At 40.3% G+C, this 20,087-nt stretch overlaps 1 protein-coding gene across 1 annotated transcript in view; it reads right to left on the bottom strand.

Moving 5' to 3' along the window:
* LOC107570950 (zinc finger protein 462-like) overlaps positions 1-19,696 on the bottom strand; it is a 23,889-nt gene extending 4,193 nt beyond the window's left edge. Inside the window, exons 1-10 of the mRNA XM_016257234.1 lie at positions 18,074-19,696; positions 14,552-17,964; positions 11,651-12,003; positions 10,334-10,409; positions 9,718-10,140; positions 8,962-9,099; positions 5,538-5,890; positions 3,705-3,852; positions 2,338-2,636; positions 1,405-1,541 (exon numbers count right to left, since the gene is read on the bottom strand). Of these exons, the coding sequence (XP_016112720.1) occupies positions 1,405-1,541; positions 2,338-2,636; positions 3,705-3,852; positions 5,538-5,890; positions 8,962-9,099; positions 9,718-10,140; positions 10,334-10,409; positions 11,651-12,003; positions 14,552-17,964; positions 18,074-18,299 (5,566 nt within the window). The 5' untranslated portion in view covers positions 18,300-19,696. The remainder of the gene's footprint in view (positions 1-1,404; positions 1,542-2,337; positions 2,637-3,704; positions 3,853-5,537; positions 5,891-8,961; positions 9,100-9,717; positions 10,141-10,333; positions 10,410-11,650; positions 12,004-14,551; positions 17,965-18,073) is intronic.
* Between the last annotated feature and the right edge of the window lie 391 nt (positions 19,697-20,087).

Below are 20,087 nucleotides of genomic sequence, written 5' to 3'. Positions count from 1 at the left end.
ATCATTAGAATATTAAGTAAAGATCATGTTCCATGAAGATATTTTGCAAATTTCCTACCGCAAATATATCAAAACTTAATGTTTGATTAGTAATATGCATGGCTAAGAACTTCATTTGGACAACTTTAAAGGCTTTTTCCTCAATATTTAGATTTTTTTGCACCCTCAGAGATTCCAGATTTTTTAATATTGTGCTATCCTAACAAACCATACATCAATGGAAAGCTGATTTATTCAGCTTTCAGATGATGTATAAACCTCAATTTCGGAAAAATGGACCCTTATGACTTTTTTTGGCCCAGGGTCACATATACTGCTAATTTGGATATTTGGAGAATAAGAAAAAAAAAACAGTTTAAGGTGGGACCGTAGAGGTAACAAAGCATATCTTTAAAAAGTTTGTTTCTCCACTTCAGCAGCACTTGCATACACTAAACTTTACAGTTTTATTCCTGTCTATATTCTGAAGGGTTTTTATTGCACTTTACCTATTTGCATCTGTGGATTTCAGGCCAACGAGTTTATTTTCTCCACTTCAACATACACCAAACTTGTTTTTTTAATCTATATTCTGAAGGTTTTTATAAAAGGGGTTTGTTCATATATTATTCACACCGATTTATACAACATTTTATTCCTCAAACACGGTGAAACATCATTTTTAAACATCCTCAGACACGTTAATGAGTTTCTGGAGTGTGGCCTCCGACTGACCCACATATTCTGAAGTCAAAGTCTTAAAATAATGAAACTTAAAAACGTAACCTTATTCTTAATGTAACGGCGAGCGCAGCAGTGTGCCAAGTACAAAACCAGTCTGTTACGTTACTTGTTGTTTCAAACTGATATTTATCATTTTAATTAGTGCTGTCAAACGATTAATCACAACCAAAATACGTTTTTTTTACATAATATGTGTGTGTACTGTGTATATTTACTATGTATATATAAATACACACACACCGTATATATTTGGAAAATATTTACATTCCTATAATTTATATATAAACATTTAATACATAAACATAACATTTTTCTTAAATATATACATGCATGTGTGTGTATATTCATATACACACACATTATAAATATACACAGTACACACATATATTATGTAAACAAACTTTTATTTTGGATGCGATTAATACAGCACTAATTTTATTTATTATCATTATCATAAACACACTGGTTTGTTGCTCAAATGGTTTTACAGCAGTTATTTGAATCAAAAGTCTCGCACATTTATTTGAAACAGCCTACTTCTGCACTGAAAAATAAGGTGGATAGTTACATTCCAACAATAGCATGTGCAAAAAAAACAAAACAAAACAACCATTCGATTGAGGAAGTTGCATTTTGAAACCAGGAAGATATCTCACGATCAGAATTTCCTCAGTAACTGACCTCTGTGCAGGACGATGTGGTCGATCATGCTGCTCTTGTGTTTGGTGTGGTACAGACAGAAGGGGCAGCGCAGATCTTTGGGCGTCTCCTCGGGGCCGCTGGTGTGACCGGCCTCCACATGCAGCGTGAACGTGGACCTGAGCAACACACACCCACATCATAACCACTCTCACACAGAAGACTAGAGAGTCAGCCACATCTATGGTGCAGTCCAATCTAGAACTATCTTACGCTAGACCAGTGTTTCCAAAACTGGGGCTCATGGGTTGATGAAAAGCTAATAATTAATTAAATCCTAAAATTGTAATATTAAAATATAGTCAAAATAAAACAAAAATTAAAATGAGTTGCAAAAAGGTAATTATTAATAATTAAAAATATAAAATTAAAATAAATGTCAAAATAAAAAGTATCTTTCTGAAGGAAAGATCAATCGTAAAAATGTAAAATTAAAATCAAGAAATAAAATTTAGTTGATTAAAAATGTAAATTAAATTTTAAAATAAAAACAAATCAAAACAAACATGTAATAAAACAATTAAAAAAGACTTTAAATTTTTTTTCAAATAATTAAAATAACGAAAAAACTAAATGAAAAGCTTATGATCAAATAATAAAATATTTAAATAATTAAAAAAATAAAAAATACTAAAAGTAACATTTTATAATGTAAAATAAATTTCAAAAGAGAAACAAAATAAAAAGCTAACTAAAACAGATTAAATATTTGATTTGTTTACCTGTGTCGTGTATAGGGTTGCAAAAAGGTGAACATTTTCCAGTACATTTCGGAAATATTCCCAAAAAATTTGGAAACTTTACATGATTTTTTTGGAATATTCCAGGGATTTTTGTAAAGTTTCCGGAACAAACAAATAAACAAATAAAGATGATCCCAGTGTGTGGTTCTCCGGCGGCTCATGCTGTTCTTACTTGTAGCAGGTGAAGAAGGAGCAGTCCTTGCATTTGAAGAGCTTCTTTCCTCCGTGCCGGTCGCGGTAATGTCTGCGCAGACTCTGCATGTAGCCGGAGCTGAACTCGCAGAACTCACAGGTGAGGATGGAGTCGGGCCGGGCCTGAGGAACGGGACTCTCGAGCGGCGGCGGCGGACTGGAGGAAACATCGGCCTGGACCCGAGACGCCAGCTGGAAGTGACTCAACTGCTGCTGAACATCTGCTGGCTCCAGATACCCCGCAGACGCTGAGACGACAGCAGCGAGAGACATCAGCGTCTAGATGCCGCTTACACCTGTTATTAACATCTGCCTCGGCTCATACCGACATGTGCGTGATTCTGTCGCACGCTGAACCGAACCATTAATTAATTAACACTCAAAGCCCTTGTTTTAGCACAATAATTACATGTTGAGCGAGTGTGATGTGGCCACGCGTCGCTCACACTTAATGTAAAAAAAAAAACATATATATTTCATATTACAGTGGGTACGGAAAGTATTCAGACCCCCTTAAATTTTTCACTCTTTGTTATATTGCAGCCATTTGCTAAAATCATTTAAGTTCATTTTTTTCCTCATTAATGTACACACAGCACCCCATATTGACAGAAAAACACAGAATTGTTGACATTTTTGCAGATTTTTTTTTTTTGTGTTTGTGATGTCTGATTAATCCGTCTCTCTCACAGACGCTGCGTCTCCGTCTGAATGATGTCAATCGCTCATGTCTGTTTCATCAGCCCTCGCCCTTCTCTTACTGTTTGTCTTAAACGCCTCAGAAGAGCGCAGGAGAGAGAGCGAGAGCTGATGGGTAACGGAGAGCAGAAGGACGACGCTCGATTTCTGTCGCTCTGCCCTTCAGTGACTTTCACAGTCGAGCGAGAGAAACACTGTTACCATCAGACGAGTGTGTGAGAGATTCCTGCAGCTCAGCACACACACACACACACACACGCAGTGAAAGCGTCACTCATCTCGTCCTGTCAGTCATATTCAGTGAGTTCATTAATGTCTCAAACTCATTTCAATCATCTTGTTAAAGTCACATGTCAGTCGTCCCCAAGAATCTTGAAACCAGTTCAAGCTATAAATCCAGGCTGAAGCATATTTAATACAGAGATTTGCTTTCTAATGGCAAATATGAACCTAGAAGCGAGTTAAACCTGACAAAACCTCAGTAGTTTCTGTTTGGTTTAGGGTTACAGCATCTATAACAAGCCATATAAAAAGCAATATATGTATGTAATGTCCCCATTAAGGTAGTTAATTAAATGTGTGTGTTTATGTGTATGTTTATGTGTGCGAGTGTATTAGTGTGTGTGTGTGTGTGAGTGTTTGTGTGTGTATGTGTGTGCGTGTATGTAGCGTCTCACCTGCGTGTGCTTTGTGCAGGTGGCTCTTGAGGCGGCTCAGGTAGGAGGATTTAAAGGGACAGAACTTACAGCGGAAGGGCTTCTGATGTCCGTGGTGTGACTGGACGTGACGGTCCAGACTGGAGAGAAAAGACAGCGGTCAGAAACACACATATGGAGGAGAAAAATGCAAAAAGAGAGTTGCTAAATCCTTAATGAGTGACATTGTTCTTTTCCACTTAACATTTTGTTCAGTAAGATGGAGCCACAGCCTAGTGCTTAATGCATCAGTGTTATTTTAGTACTATTTATATACCATTACAGTATAATTGATATTTTGAATGAGCTTTCATATATTTACGTTTTCATTTAAAATTTAGTTTAAGCATTTATTTAGCATTATTTTTATTTCAGTCAGTTGCCAAGGCAATAATAACTTTTTATTCATCTTCTTGTTAAAAATGTTTATTTGGAATTTTACAAAATAAAATGCAAATCCAGTGCACACGCTCTGAAGCTCATGTGGGAGATACAGGTTTGATTTCCCAATCTCTATCACTTCCCGTCCTCTATTCTCATAAAAACTACAAATAAAATACATATGTAAAGCACGCACTAACGCTCAGCAGGTGTCACAGGTGTGCTGTCAGCAGACGCTTCAGGAAGATTCAGAACGTCTATATGATTCCACAAGGACAGGCAGAAAAAGTGAATCGACCGGGATGCGTCTAAAGATAAGTGAAAGCAGCACCTCTCGGCAGAAGATCCCTGCTTTAGCGCTGAGACTCTGACAAAACAGCCGTCTCCGACAGGGATCTGGGGAATCAGTGGTTTTTATCCGCGCTTCCCGTGTGGCACATGAATGCGGCAGCTTTCTGGGTCACGGAACATCCAGTGAAGGAGGATTTACTCCAGGGAACCAAACAAAGGTCCTGCGCTTCAGACGAGACTAACAGCTCTGTCAAAATATCTGCCATTCTCACAGAAAGCCAATGAGGAGACGTGACACCCCAGTGCGTGCACAATCTACAGCTCACATACGTTTTCCCTCAGGATTTCTGTATTTATCTATTTATCTCCTCCTCTCTTTGTTTGATGTAAGAGACAAAGAATCCACAAAGAGTGATTATTATTTTAGTGCTCTAAGGCGAGACACTACAAGCAAAAACATAGCTTTTTCCTGCATTGGTCAATTTTTTACTTTTCATAGTGTGTTTCTTCAGAGTAGTGGAAATGTAAGCTTTTATTTTATTGCTCTTTATCTATTTGCGTCGATAGATTTCAATTCTAGTTAGTAACACTTGCACACACCAAAACTTATATCCTGAATCTTTTTCTGAGGGGTTTGCACATATATAATTCACACTGATTTATACAGCATTTTAATTCGAAAACATGGTGAAAATGCATATTTTTTCTCCACTTCAGCAGCACTTACAAACACCAAAACTTAATTTTATTCCGGTCTATTTTCTGAAGATTTTTTGTTCATGTTGAAGGGTTTGTTCATATATCATTCAATTGATTTTTTATTGCACTTTATCCTATTTAAGTCAGTAGATTTTAAGCATTTTTTTCTCAAAATGAGTTTTTTCTCCACTTCAGCAGCACTTGCATACACCAAACTTTACAGTTTTATTCCCAGCTATATTCTTAAGATTTTTACTGAGGGGTTTGTTCATATATTATTCACACTGATTTGTAGGACATTTTATTCGTGAAAAAACATGGTGAAAATGCATATTTTTAAAGGTTCTGAGTTTTTATTCTGAAGGGTTTTACTGAGGGGACTTGCGTTCACTAACTGATATGAGGTCTCACTCACTTGTGTCTGAACGGCGAGGCGAACTGACAGTACTGGCAGCTGTATTTGTCGTTTCTGTTGACGAGCGCTACGGCCGTGTGGCTCCTCTCGTGAGAGCGCAGGCCCTGCATGGACATGAACATACGATTGCACATGCTGCACGGATGCCCGGGTACCACACGCTCCTTCTCCGGCTCCAGCGCGCCAACCATCGGCTCCGTTTCCACGGCCACCGGCTCCTCCGTCTCCATGGTGACGTCAGCCGGTGATGCACCAGTCTCCAATGGGTCAGCGTCCATGGCAACCACATCCTCCACATCGCCGTTGGTGATTCCGTCCACGGGAACGGCAACAGGCATCTCCGCTGCTTCCTGCTGTCAGAGGACATCACTGATATTACTCATACAGTAAAGGACCAAATCTGCAAGACGTTTTGCATTGTGACATTTTCATGACAATTAAACCCATTCCACCATTAATTCTCATTACTGTAATATATATAAACTACTGCATATTACACTGATTTCTGAAGAATCATGTGACACTGAAGAAATGATGCTAAAAATTCAGCTTTGATCACAGGATTAAATTATTTCACATAGAAAACAGCTATTTATATTTTAATAATATTTCACAATTTTACAGTATTTTTGATCACATAGGCTAAATGCAGCTTTGGTGAGCAGAAGACACTTCTTTCAAAAACATGTTTATAGTATATAGTTCACATGCATTCTTCATTTTGTGGTGAAACAACAAAACTAGTCATGTTCTTGACATATTTAAGGTTCCTGACCTTTATTAATCCTGATAAATCTCACTGATATATGATATTTCTCTCCGGGTTTGGAGGTGATCATCAGCTCTGGACTGAAGCACAGATGATCAGTGTTTGATTACAGCCATTAAAGCACTCTGAGGCTGAGAGCTCTATCGGGACATCCCTTTTTCCTTATTTAGAAATGACCAAGAGGTTCCTGTGTGTTTCTGAGACATCTGCTGCTTTACAGCCAGAGGAAATTCAGCATCTCAGAGAGAGAACTGACCCTGCACTTCAGATGCTGCACCGTCAGCCAATCAGAGGCACAAACACAACCAAAGAAATACATTTAGACATAAATTGTGAGTCTGTCTGTGCAGAATGCACCAGATTTGACCTTTGAAAAAGTGATCTCAACTATTATCTTTACAGTCCATTCTTGAACCATTATATTTATCAGACTGATATTTAACACAATGCGATTACAAAGATAAAAAAAAAATTCACACAAATAACCAAACGCCCGTGATAACTAGACGCCACAACAGTGAGGTCATATTACTATTTTAAACATGTAACATTGCATACTGATTCAAAACGATGAGAACACAAATAGTGCGCAGTACAGTATTCTATGCAGTAGTGTAAGGTTTCCCAAACTGGAATTCAAACTGAATGAGAAACTAATTAAATCATAAACATTTTAATTATACAACATTTCTGTAAAAGTAGAGAATTTTGTTTCTAGGACTGATGGCATGCATACCTGGTATCCATTCTGCATCCATATTAACATTAACGTTTTTGTTTAATTGTAAAAATGATGCCTGTTTAGGTCATTGTCTGCATGATAACACTTTATATTGATAGTCCACTTTAGACATTCTACTAACAGTAAGTAACTTCGCAACTACATGTCAACTAGCAGTCATTAGAGTATTAATAGACTGTCTGCTTAATTTCTTCTAACACTTTATTTTGGTAAGTCCACAACATACAACACACGGACTATGAGAATCGTTGCAAGTATGTGTCGACTTATTCTACAAACCCTAAACCTACCCTAACAGTCCACTCTGAGAGTTAGTAGACATGCTGCTGCAAATGAATGAGAGTTAGTTGGCATGTAATTGCAAAGTTACTTATAGTTAGTAGAATGTCTAAAGTGGACTATCAAAATAAAGTGTAACCTCTTGAACGATTTTTTTTTTTCTTCCAATTTTAAAATAAAAACAAATGAAAAACTGAGCACATACTAAAACACTTCATGATGCGAATATTATCCAACGTTCATGCAAATGTTTTTTTTTTTCTCAGGAGGACTTCACAAAAATATTTTAGCTCAAAGAGCTTCAGCTTACGAAAAACCTTGGGAATCCCTGCCCGTGTGTCTCTGTTCAGCGTGTGTGTTCTGTGCCGTGAGCGCTGCCCCCTAGTGTCCGGTGCGATCCGTCCCATCTGCTGATCCTCACTGGGCTTCCGTTCAAATCCTCAGGCCCGGGCCTCCCTGCCAGCACTGGCACTCTCAGTGGAATACTAACACTAAGGCGCTTACACGCCTCTCTCCACGCCACACCGTCAAGACGACGGAAGGGTTGCATCGAGAGTCTCAGGATTCTTCTGTGATACACAAACTGGACTCGGCCATGTCTAAACGCAGCTCTCTGCAGAAACAGTCCACCTTAAACGCTACGGTTAATGAGGAAAGTCCTCATTATGAAAATCATTACACTGTACGAAACGGCACACATTTCTACTATAATACAGATATTGCAACCATGCATTAACTAATTGAAACTAACATTTATGCTCTTTAAACAGCATTTTGCCAATTCATTGTTTAATTATGCACAGAGATTTCACAAGCTCTGTACTTTAAAAATTAATTTGTCACACTGCAGGACCATTTTAGATCAACTACTGTAGATGAAAGTTGATTAAACGTGGATCTAAGAAATACACTTTCCTCTCTACATTAATATAAATGTTAACCCAAAATCTTTTGAAGTCCAAAGACATGCATTTTAAGGCGTCACAGGTGCGCTCCTGACAGAAAGGCTGTTCCAAGAGTTTGGTAGCAACATCGTTGGCTTCTAAATACACATTCTAAGGTCGCTTCACATTCAGAAAAGAGCTTCAGAAATAAGAAAATCCTTCAATCTTTATATACAAAACGTGTAACACAAGGCCGCTAGATTTAATTACATGACCAACTTTATGACACGTTGAAGGCTGTCCTCATGAATGCCCACACAAGGAAATAAAACGCTCAAGTTTAAGGAAATGTCATAACACCGCACTAGTCCATTTTCCCCGTTTCTTCTGCAATACTCAAGGATTTGCTCTCTTTGTCCATTTCATTGAATGTGCAGTCGAACTGTAATGGTTTAACCATCCAAACAAGTGAACAAAACACTTGAGTTGAAGGAAAAACAGGTCCAAACGGCCTGTGAATGCACTTGCTATTAGAGCAGAGCAGAAGAAGAGAGGCCACCTCAGGGAAAAAAGGTCTGAATTTAGATATTGTGCACAAATCTAATAAGATGCCAAAAACAGATGAGAAAACTAATGCAACTGTTGTTGCATTAGTTTAAGTCACAGATGAAGATTTATCAAGCACTCGTGCTTTAAAAAAAAAAAAGAAAAACCCTTAATGAAGCATGAAGTAACATTGGACGCTCGTACCTTCACGTGTCCCTCCTTGGCCTCCCCGTACTGCACATGCTTTCTCAGGTGGTTGCAGATGGCCCGGAGGGTGGAGTGGACCTCCACGCAGAAGTTGCACCTGTAGCCGATGGGAGTCTTATCGGGGGTGCCATCCACCTATAGGAAGAGCCAATGACGACAGAAGATCATTCGATGCAATCTAGTTTTGTTCTGTCACTTGCAACTAGAACTAATGAAGCTGAAAATTATGTCGCCAGTGTTGCCTGCTTGCAATATACTTGTTTGCATATGGTGGTCGAGGTTAAATCCAAATGTAAAAGCTACACTAACACCTAAAACATCTTTTGCTGTTATTCTACTTCCTATGTTCCTAACGCAATCAGAACAATGCTAGAGAAAATCACACAGAATACAGTTTTGAAAGTTAGTCAGGGCCCGTATTTATCAAGCCTCTGAGAATTACAAAAACACTGCTAGAAATTGACTTAAGAGTAAAAAAAATTCTTGGCTCAAAGCTGCGATTAAAAGTTAGTGATCAAGCATCTCAGTCGTAATTTAAGTGAAATGTAGGAGAAAATCTTAAGTGTCAGTCTTCGAGATGATTCAAGACACTTTGCTGTGCCCCAAACGGGATTTTGGATGACGACATAGACATGGACCAATCACTGAATTTTCTGAAGAATAAAATAGCACTTTGAGAAGCTTGATAAATACGGGCCCGGGTTTTTCAACTATTATAACCACTTTTACCCATTACAAGGTGTTTAAGCTCACCTTATTTTCCGGTTTGGCTTCTGGCGGCTCTGTCGTCCTCTGCTTGCTTTGAAGCTGTTTTCTTCGTTCAAGCCTCATGGCTCTTTTCTGGAAATCCTCATTGTGGTTTATCAGATGGACGCAGAGTTCTGGAAGAGTCAAGAATTTGATTTCACAGTGGGTGCACTGGTAGAGCTCCATCCCATCTTCTGCGGGGCTCGGAATGGTGACGAAATCCCGCTTGAGCTCCTTGTCGTGGCAGTCATTGTAATGCACCACGAGCAGCTCGGCCGCGCTGAACGAAAGCTTGAAGCATTTCAGGCATTTAAAGGGGAGCCAGTCCACGTCACCTTCAGGTTCCACCTCATCCTTAACTTCAACGATTTCCACCTCCTCCGTAGATGGAGGTTTCTCGGCCTCCTTGGAATAGATCACAGTGAAGTACTAGCATGTCGCTAGCATGATTAGCAAGTTACTAGCATGTCTCTAGCATGTTTCTAGCCTGATTAGCATGTTACTAGCATGTTGCTAACATGATTAGCATGCTACTAGCATGTCACTAGCATGATTAACAAGTGAGTAGCATGTTTCTAGCATGATTAGAAAGTTACTAGCATGTGAGCACTGTAGTGCACACGCTCTGAAGCTCATGTGGGCCATACAGGTTTGATTTCCCAATCTCTATCACTTCCCGTCCTCTATTCTCATAAAAACTACAAATAAAATACATATGTAAAGCACGCACTAACGCTCAGCAGGTGTCACAGGTGTGCTGTCAGCAGACGCTTCAGGAAGATTCAGAACATCTATATGATTCCACAAGGACAGGCAGAAAAAGTGAATCGACCGGGATGCGTCTAAAGATAAGTGAAAGCAGCACCTCTCGGCAGAAGATCCCTGCTTTAGCGCTGAGACTCTGACAAAACAGCCGTCTCCGACAGGGATCTGGGGAATCAGTGGTTTTTATCCGCGCTTCCCGTGTGGCACATGAATGCGGCAGCTTTCTGGGTCACGGAACATCCAGTGAAGGAGGATTTACTCCAGGGAACCAAACAAAGGTCCTGCGCTTCAGACGAGACTAACAGCTCTGTCAAAATATCTGCCATTCTCACAGAAAGCCAATGAGGAGACGTGACACCCCAGTGCGTGCACAATCTACAGCTCACATACGTTTTCCCTCAGGATTTCTGTATTTATCTATTTATCTCCTCCTCTCTTTGTTTGATGTAAGAGACAAAGAATCCACAAAGAGTGATTATTATTTTAGTGCTCTAAGGCGAGACACTACAAGCAAAAACATAGCTTTTTCCTGCATTGGTCAATTTTTTACTTTTCATAGTGTGTTTCTTCAGAGTAGTGGAAATGTAAGCTTTTATTTTATTGCTCTTTATCTATTTGCGTCGATAGATTTCAATTCTAGTTAGTAACACTTGCACACACCAAAACTTATATCCTGAATCTTTTTCTGAGGGGTTTGCACATATATAATTCACACTGATTTATACAGCATTTTAATTCGAAAACATGGTGAAAATGCATATTTTTTCTCCACTTCAGCAGCACTTACAAACACCAAAACTTAATTTTATTCCGGTCTATTTTCTGAAGATTTTTTGTTCATGTTGAAGGGTTTGTTCATATATCATTCAATTGATTTTTTATTGCACTTTATCCTATTTAAGTCAGTAGATTTTAAGCATTTTTTTCTCAAAATGAGTTTTTTCTCCACTTCAGCAGCACTTGCATACACCAAACTTTACAGTTTTATTCCCAGCTATATTCTTAAGATTTTTACTGAGGGGTTTGTTCATATATTATTCACACTGATTTGTAGGACATTTTATTCGTGAAAAAACATGGTGAAAATGCATATTTTTAAAGGTTCTGAGTTTTTATTCTGAAGGGTTTTACTGAGGGGACTTGCGTTCACTAACTGATATGAGGTCTCACTCACTTGTGTCTGAACGGCGAGGCGAACTGACAGTACTGGCAGCTGTATTTGTCGTTTCTGTTGACGAGCGCTACGGCCGTGTGGCTCCTCTCGTGAGAGCGCAGGCCCTGCATGGACATGAACATACGATTGCACATGCTGCACGGATGCCCGGGTACCACACGCTCCTTCTCCGGCTCCAGCGCGCCAACCATCGGCTCCGTTTCCACGGCCACCGGCTCCTCCGTCTCCATGGTGACGTCAGCCGGTGATGCACCAGTCTCCAATGGGTCAGCGTCCATGGCAACCACATCCTCCACATCGCCGTTGGTGATTCCGTCCACGGGAACGGCAACAGGCATCTCCGCTGCTTCCTGCTGTCAGAGGACATCACTGATATTACTCATACAGTAAAGGACCAAATCTGCAAGACGTTTTGCATTGTGACATTTTCATGACAATTAAACCCATTCCACCATTAATTCTCATTACTGTAATATATATAAACTACTGCATATTACACTGATTTCTGAAGAATCATGTGACACTGAAGAAATGATGCTAAAAATTCAGCTTTGATCACAGGATTAAATTATTTCACATAGAAAACAGCTATTTATATTTTAATAATATTTCACAATTTTACAGTATTTTTGATCACATAGGCTAAATGCAGCTTTGGTGAGCAGAAGACACTTCTTTCAAAAACATGTTTATAGTATATAGTTCACATGCATTCTTCATTTTGTGGTGAAACAACAAAACTAGTCATGTTCTTGACATATTTAAGGTTCCTGACCTTTATTAATCCTGATAAATCTCACTGATATATGATATTTCTCTCCGGGTTTGGAGGTGATCATCAGCTCTGGACTGAAGCACAGATGATCAGTGTTTGATTACAGCCATTAAAGCACTCTGAGGCTGAGAGCTCTATCGGGACATCCCTTTTTCCTTATTTAGAAATGACCAAGAGGTTCCTGTGTGTTTCTGAGACATCTGCTGCTTTACAGCCAGAGGAAATTCAGCATCTCAGAGAGAGAACTGACCCTGCACTTCAGATGCTGCACCGTCAGCCAATCAGAGGCACAAACACAACCAAAGAAATACATTTAGACATAAATTGTGAGTCTGTCTGTGCAGAATGCACCAGATTTGACCTTTGAAAAAGTGATCTCAACTATTATCTTTACAGTCCATTCTTGAACCATTATATTTATCAGACTGATATTTAACACAATGCGATTACAAAGATAAAAAAAAAATTCACACAAATAACCAAACGCCCGTGATAACTAGACGCCACAACAGTGAGGTCATATTACTATTTTAAACATGTAACATTGCATACTGATTCAAAACGATGAGAACACAAATAGTGCGCAGTACAGTATTCTATGCAGTAGTGTAAGGTTTCCCAAACTGGAATTCAAACTGAATGAGAAACTAATTAAATCATAAACATTTTAATTATACAACATTTCTGTAAAAGTAGAGAATTTTGTTTCTAGGACTGATGGCATGCATACCTGGTATCCATTCTGCATCCATATTAACATTAACGTTTTTGTTTAATTGTAAAAATGATGCCTGTTTAGGTCATTGTCTGCATGATAACACTTTATATTGATAGTCCACTTTAGACATTCTACTAACAGTAAGTAACTTCGCAACTACATGTCAACTAGCAGTCATTAGAGTATTAATAGACTGTCTGCTTAATTTCTTCTAACACTTTATTTTGGTAAGTCCACAACATACAACACACGGACTATGAGAATCGTTGCAAGTATGTGTCGACTTATTCTACAAACCCTAAACCTACCCTAACAGTCCACTCTGAGAGTTAGTAGACATGCTGCTGCAAATGAATGAGAGTTAGTAGGCATGTAATTGCAAAGTTACTTATCGTTAGTAGAATGTCTAAAGTGGACTATCAAAATAAAGTGTAACCTCTTGAACGATTTTTTTTTTCTTCCAATTTTAAAATAAAAACAAATGAAAAACTGAGCACATACTAAAACACTTCATGATGCGAATATTATCCAACGTTCATGCAAATGTTTTTTTTTTTCTCAGGAGGACTTCACAAAAATATTTTAGCTCAAAGAGCTTCAGCTTACGAAAAACCTTGGGAATCCCTGCCCGTGTGTCTCTGTTCAGCGTGTGTGTTCTGTGCCGTGAGCGCTGCCCCCTAGTGTCCGGTGCGATCCGTCCCATCTGCTGATCCTCACTGGGCTTCCGTTCAAATCCTCAGGCCCGGGCCTCCCTGCCAGCACTGGCACTCTCAGTGGAATACTAACACTAAGGCGCTTACACGCCTCTCTCCACGCCACACCGTCAAGACGACGGAAGGGTTGCATCGAGAGTCTCAGGATTCTTCTGTGATACACAAACTGGACTCGGCCATGTCTAAACGCAGCTCTCTGCAGAAACAGTCCACCTTAAACGCTACGGTTAATGAGGAAAGTCCTCATTATGAAAATCATTACACTGTACGAAACGGCACACATTTCTACTATAATACAGATATTGCAACCATGCATTAACTAATTGAAACTAACATTTATGCTCTTTAAACAGCATTTTGCCAATTCATTGTTTAATTATGCACAGAGATTTCACAAGCTCTGTACTTTAAAAATTAATTTGTCACACTGCAGGACCATTTTAGATCAACTACTGTAGATGAAAGTTGATTAAACGTGGATCTAAGAAATACACTTTCCTCTCTACATTAATATAAATGTTAACCCAAAATCTTTTGAAGTCCAAAGACATGCATTTTAAGGCGTCATAGGTGCGCTCCTGACAGAAAGGCTGTTCCAAGAGTTTGGTAGCAACATCGTTGGCTTCTAAATACACATTCTAAGGTCGCTTCACATTCAGAAAAGAGCTTCAGAAATAAGAAAATCCTTCAATCGCCGTGGCCTTCACAGTAGGATGATCCTTCTTCAAATGCTTCTTCAAGGCATACACATAAGGAGATGTGTATGCACAGTGTCTACACTTCAAAGATCGCAACGACCTGGATTTCTCTGCTTCAGTAGCTACAGTTGCAGTGGACGTGGAACTTCCCGCTTGGATCATCTGCGCTCGTTCTCTCTGACTCCGGACCACAGCCGTGTGTCTACGGACGAGGTCGGCATTGGCTTTCACGTCCCTGTGCTTCTTCTGGTAGTGAATCAAGACCCCCTTCACAGTGCGGTTCCCATAGTCGCAGTGTTGGCAGAAGAACAGCATTTCAGGTTCCCCTTTGTCAGATGCTCCTTTAGTGTTGGAATTACCTGACCCTTCAGTCCCGTTGTTGTTGAATTGCTTCAGAAACTGTTTAGGAGGTGCGATCTGTAACTCATCCATGAGTTTCAGCAGTCCCGGAGTTGGGGGTGCCTGCTTTATGTACTTTGCCGTCACCTTAATCTCGGGATGTCGCTTTTGATAGTGGACCAGAACGCCCACTACGGAGCGGTTGTTGTAGACGCAGTGTTTGCAGTAGTAAACATCTTCATCCAGAGCCACAGGCAAGATGACATTTGAAGACTTGGGGGTGCTCGTCAGGCTGTAGGTTGAATTGTTTGACAACTGTGCTTGGTCAACAGATATGACCCGCATGGTCTTCTGTATGCGGAAGTAGGAGGCCTTTTGCTCAGGGTGTTTTTTCTGATAGTGGACCAATACTGAGTGCATGTTGGGACTTGAGAAAGAACAGACATCACAGTCGTAAACCACCACATTACCACCCAGACTTTCTCGAAAAGCTTCAGCCTCAGTGTTTGCTTCTGGCGTTTTGCAGACGCTTTTGATAGCTGGACTGGATGATGATCTGGACCCAGATGAGGAGGATCTGAAACTCTTGGGCCCAGAATTCAAGATTTCCCTCAGTGTTTGGGATTCAGCAGCACCCTTATGAGGCTGATCGACCATGTAGCTGGAGAAAATCATGGCATTGTTGATCTTCACTGAAGGGTGCATTCTTTGATAATGGGGCATCAGGCTCCGCACATTTGGACTTGTGTAGGAACAGAAACGGCACATGTACACCAGATCTGGCTGGTTAAAGTTCAAAACGTTGCTTGCTTCTGGATGGTGTGTCATATAGTGCTGGTGCAGATCATTAAAGTTGTTATATTCAATGAAGCACTCGAGACAACGGAAGACTGCGCTCTGATCCTCTGGGTCCAGGATGTATCTGAAGCTAAACTTGATATAAGGGTGCATCCTCTGGTAGTGTGTGCTAACACTGCGAGCAGACTTGTTCTGGTACTCACAATGTTTGCAGTAGAACAGGTTCCCAGGTTCTTCAGTATTGTACTCAGGGTTGTCTTGATATGTCTCTCTGCTATCTTGACTGCTTTGATCTTGGGCATCTTTAGATTCCAAGGAGGCACTGTAATTGTCTTCATCATCAGAAATGGTTACTTGAACAGGAATGTTTCTTGATCCAAGTTTGGACTGCAGATTGCGTTTTCTTTTCCCAACACCACGCTCCGTCTGAACACTTCCAGAATTTCTAACATGAAGGTGCTGAGTGTTGAAGGTGTAGTGCTGACTTCGAGCATCAGAGGATTCTCTCTCTTTGCTTGTTTCTAAATCGATGTGATTCCCATTCTCCTCCACATCGTCGTCCATCTCCTCAAGGTTAATCACATCTTCGTGCTGTTGGCTTTGACTAATCTTGCTCTGGAGATTGTTTGCGATTTCATCAATCCTTGTCCGTTTTTTGACAGGAGAGAGATCCAAGGGTAAATCGTTGATGGACTTTCTTGCTGTCTTCCCAATAAGATGCTTCTTGGTTGAAAATCCAAGGATTGAGGTCTGAGTTTTCTGAACAAAGCTCGAGGAGCTGTAGGATTCGGATTCAGAATCTTGCTGCTCATTGGACGAGCCCTCTTGACCTGTGACTTGTGTTCCATCACAGTATGAGTGTTTGTGTTGCTGGTGGACACGTAGACCTTTCAGTGTGATGGTGGAAAAGTTACACAGTGAGCACCGATGAGGACCCTGCTGTTCCTCGACTGTGCTGGATTTTTTCCCGTTGATTTTAGAGCTGCCATTTCCTCCGTTTACTGGCACGGAGCGTTCAGCCGGACCATCTACACTTTCGCTGGTTAAGTCCATAGTGTTCCATTCAGAAGACCCACCGTGACATTGTTTGTGCGTGTCAAGTTTTAGAGGGTTGGTGCAAAGAAAGGGGCACTTGTCACATTTATACACCGTAGCTTTGCCAGATAAGTGTATGTTCTCTATGTGACGAGAAATACTACGTCGGTGCATGGTCAAGAAGGAGCAGAAAGGGCACTGGAACCTGTTCATGTGTCTTTTGAATGGAACTCCTTTAGTTTCCAGCAGGTCATTATCCTCTTCTGACAGAAGCAGCTTAGTAGAATCCTCAGCTGACTCCGTGTAGCTGGGATCATCCAAGTCACAGAGTTCATCATCTGAACTGCTTCTGGAATCATTCAGCATGCTGGCATCTAGATCCATGCCAGACCTTGACATATCTGACATGGTGAAAGTCGATCTCTCTGACAGTATGGAAGATCCTGTGCTGTTGGGTATTTTTGCTGTGAGCTGTGAGTACTGAAAACTTGATATCCCTGAAGTGGCCTTGAGTGATGCATTGCCAGAGGATCCTTTGATTGACGAGGCATTTGCGGAGGAACCTTCATTGCACGCTAGATCGTTCAGGTTCAAATTGGAGGTTGGAGTGCTTCTCCTGGATGAAGCAGAATCAGACTTGCTGGATCCCGCACTTCCGTCCTGAATTTTGGGCTGTTGCAAGGATACCATGATCTTCACCATGTTACGGTGTTTCTTCATCATGTGATCGGCTAACTGCTGCCGTTGCGATGTCTGAAATCCACACCACTCACAGTCAAAGCCTCCTCTTGACTGGGGTTTGATCATAGATTCCAGCACATTACGTTCTACATCCTCTGGCGACTCTTCACATTGTTCTTCAACGGAGGAGGCATCAGAGTGCAAATCCAAAACCTCTGCTCCAACAGGAGGAGCCGAGTGGCCTGGTAGACCTTCTTTGTGATGCATTTTTTGGTGTTTCAGAATCCGTGCTCTGTGTGGGGATTTATAAGTGCAATACTGGCAGGAAAAGACCGTTCCTACACCATCATAAGTTTTGAGGGATCTCTCATCGCTTGCTTCTCCATGGACCTTCCTGGTGTGTTCACTGAGAAGAGAGCTGGATCTGAAGTACCGCACACAGAACTTGCACTGGAAAAATGGAGTTGACGTTTTGTTTGAAGGTTTTGCTGACTGGATGCGTTTCACTTTCTTTGAACCGGAGATGTGCCCAAGGTTTTTGTTAAAGAGTTTAACACCTGAAACATGAACAGAGAAAGAAACTATTTCAAACAAGTTTAGCTCTTCTGATGTAGTTTTTTTAACTGCTAATGTGTCATTATTTCTGAATCACAAATGTTGATATACCTGCTTCCTTTTTCAACGAGTCGTAATTGTGATTGCTCAAGTCTTCCTCGTCCTCTGTTTGGCTGAGGGAGTTTAACGAGTTTGACCTGGACCGTCTGGGTGAATCGTCACCTTCTCCTACTTCTGTGGGCTGCAGGAAGGCCGTGTGGACGTCTTGTATGTGCGCCTTGAGCTCATCATTCGACTCTGCACGGAAATCACAGCCATCGCACTGCAGCACTTCCATTGCTTAGGACTCCCTGGAAAATCAGGGAAACCTGGTTAGGGACAGAAAGAAAAGAAAGGGGTAAGAGTACAGAAACACAGGCTGTAAACAAACACTTGGAAAGGAAATTTTGCAGCATTGTATTTCACAGCAAGTCAAAAGCAATCTGAAATTCTGACAAGGCAGAATTCAACAGAAGAATGTTTCTTTTTTTGGCGAGTGGTCAGTCTGCTCCAAGAACAATAGCTGAGGAGGGATTATGGGCTGATTTGTTCCATTTTTTTATTACCCAGGGATAAGCCTCAGCTGGAGCACACCAGTGAGCCTTGGTATTTACATCAGCATGTTCCATCAGATTGTATCAAGCCCTTCTGAAATAAGATTGAGTGAATCCGCTGAGGGATGAGGAACGCTCAGGGCTTCAGAGATGCAGTGCAAACACAAAGGATTATGGGGCGGGCTGTCACTTGGAGGTGGCATTATTATGTCCCGTGACCTAAGAGCACCCAGCAACCACGCCAATCAATGAGCTGAAACAAAGTATAATTCCGTCCCTGATCAATACTTTTTCATTAATACTTGCACAGCTGCCAAATTCAGCACATACGCATGCTGTCCGTGCTCAAATCCCTGCTGTATTTGGGAATACTGCAATATTTCATTAGACTGCACTGAACATTTTCATAAACCAATAAAACTTTTCCATGAAAATCTACAAACTGAGCCAGAAATTACAGAGAGTATGTCAGGAACATATGATTTGAATAAAACTAATTCAGCACTAACCTCATGTAAACCTTATATCCAGAAATACATATAAAACCACAACTGCCGCTTTTCTCTACAATACCAAGCAACGGTAAAAGTTGTACAGAAACAACGAACATGTTTTTCTTTCATCATGGGTCATTCTCTATCTGATCTGTGTGGCAAGGACATGAATATTAGCATGAACTCAACAACAGGAATGCATTTAGCAGTCGTACAGCACGGTACCAGCACTGCAGATCTGAAAGCCATCAACACAAACCAGAGTAAATCTTCAGCCTTGGCTGGCTAGGACACATTCTGCAGATGATTTCTGCAAGAAAAGGCCTCAATGTCAAGGCCAGTGTTATATGGGTTTAGTGCAATGCTACACATTAGAGAAGACCTTGAATGCTGTAAAACCAAACAAAATAGATTCTACTTGGATCTTAATCAGTCATTCTAAAGGCAAAATAGACAATTTTTCCCGGTTGTGAGGATGAATTGATATCAAATCAGTGATTAGACTCTTAATTCACAAAGAAAAGGGACCAAAATACAATCAAGAACCTGCAATTGTTATTAAAATAAGAGAGACAAACGTATGAACAATAGTTATCATAGAACACGTGCCTTAAATAGGATTCAAAATCTAAATCCACTGATATTCGTGCAAAATAGGAACAGTGAAATTTATTATTTCATGCAATTCTAAAGCAAAAAAAATTATTGTTTGCTTTCATCAAAAGCTAATACAAGGCCACGTGGTTGGGTAAAAATAATACTGAAGAATATTAACTGTCTTTCCATGGTGCAACCAAACCCTGATAGATAAAATTAAGGGTTGCGCTTGATTTCGATAGTCAACTTTAGATATTATACTAACTATAAGTACCGTTGCAACTACATGCTACTTAACTCTCATTAGTGTATTAGTAGACTGTTAGGTTAGGGTTAGTTACTTAAAGTCAGTTGAATGTCTGTTAGCAGATATTAAGCAGACAGTCTACTAATACTCTAACGATTGCTAGTTTAATTAAAGTCAACCAAATTTCTAAAGTG

Source organism: Sinocyclocheilus grahami, unplaced genomic scaffold (genome assembly GCF_001515645.1).
Source record: "Sinocyclocheilus grahami isolate Dianchi unplaced genomic scaffold, SAMN03320097.WGS_v1.1 scaffold1525.1, whole genome shotgun sequence".
Taxonomy (NCBI): domain Eukaryota; kingdom Metazoa; phylum Chordata; class Actinopteri; order Cypriniformes; family Cyprinidae; genus Sinocyclocheilus; species Sinocyclocheilus grahami.
The sequence above is the reverse complement of the archived record's forward strand: the minus strand, read 5'-3'. Positions and strand labels throughout refer to the sequence as shown.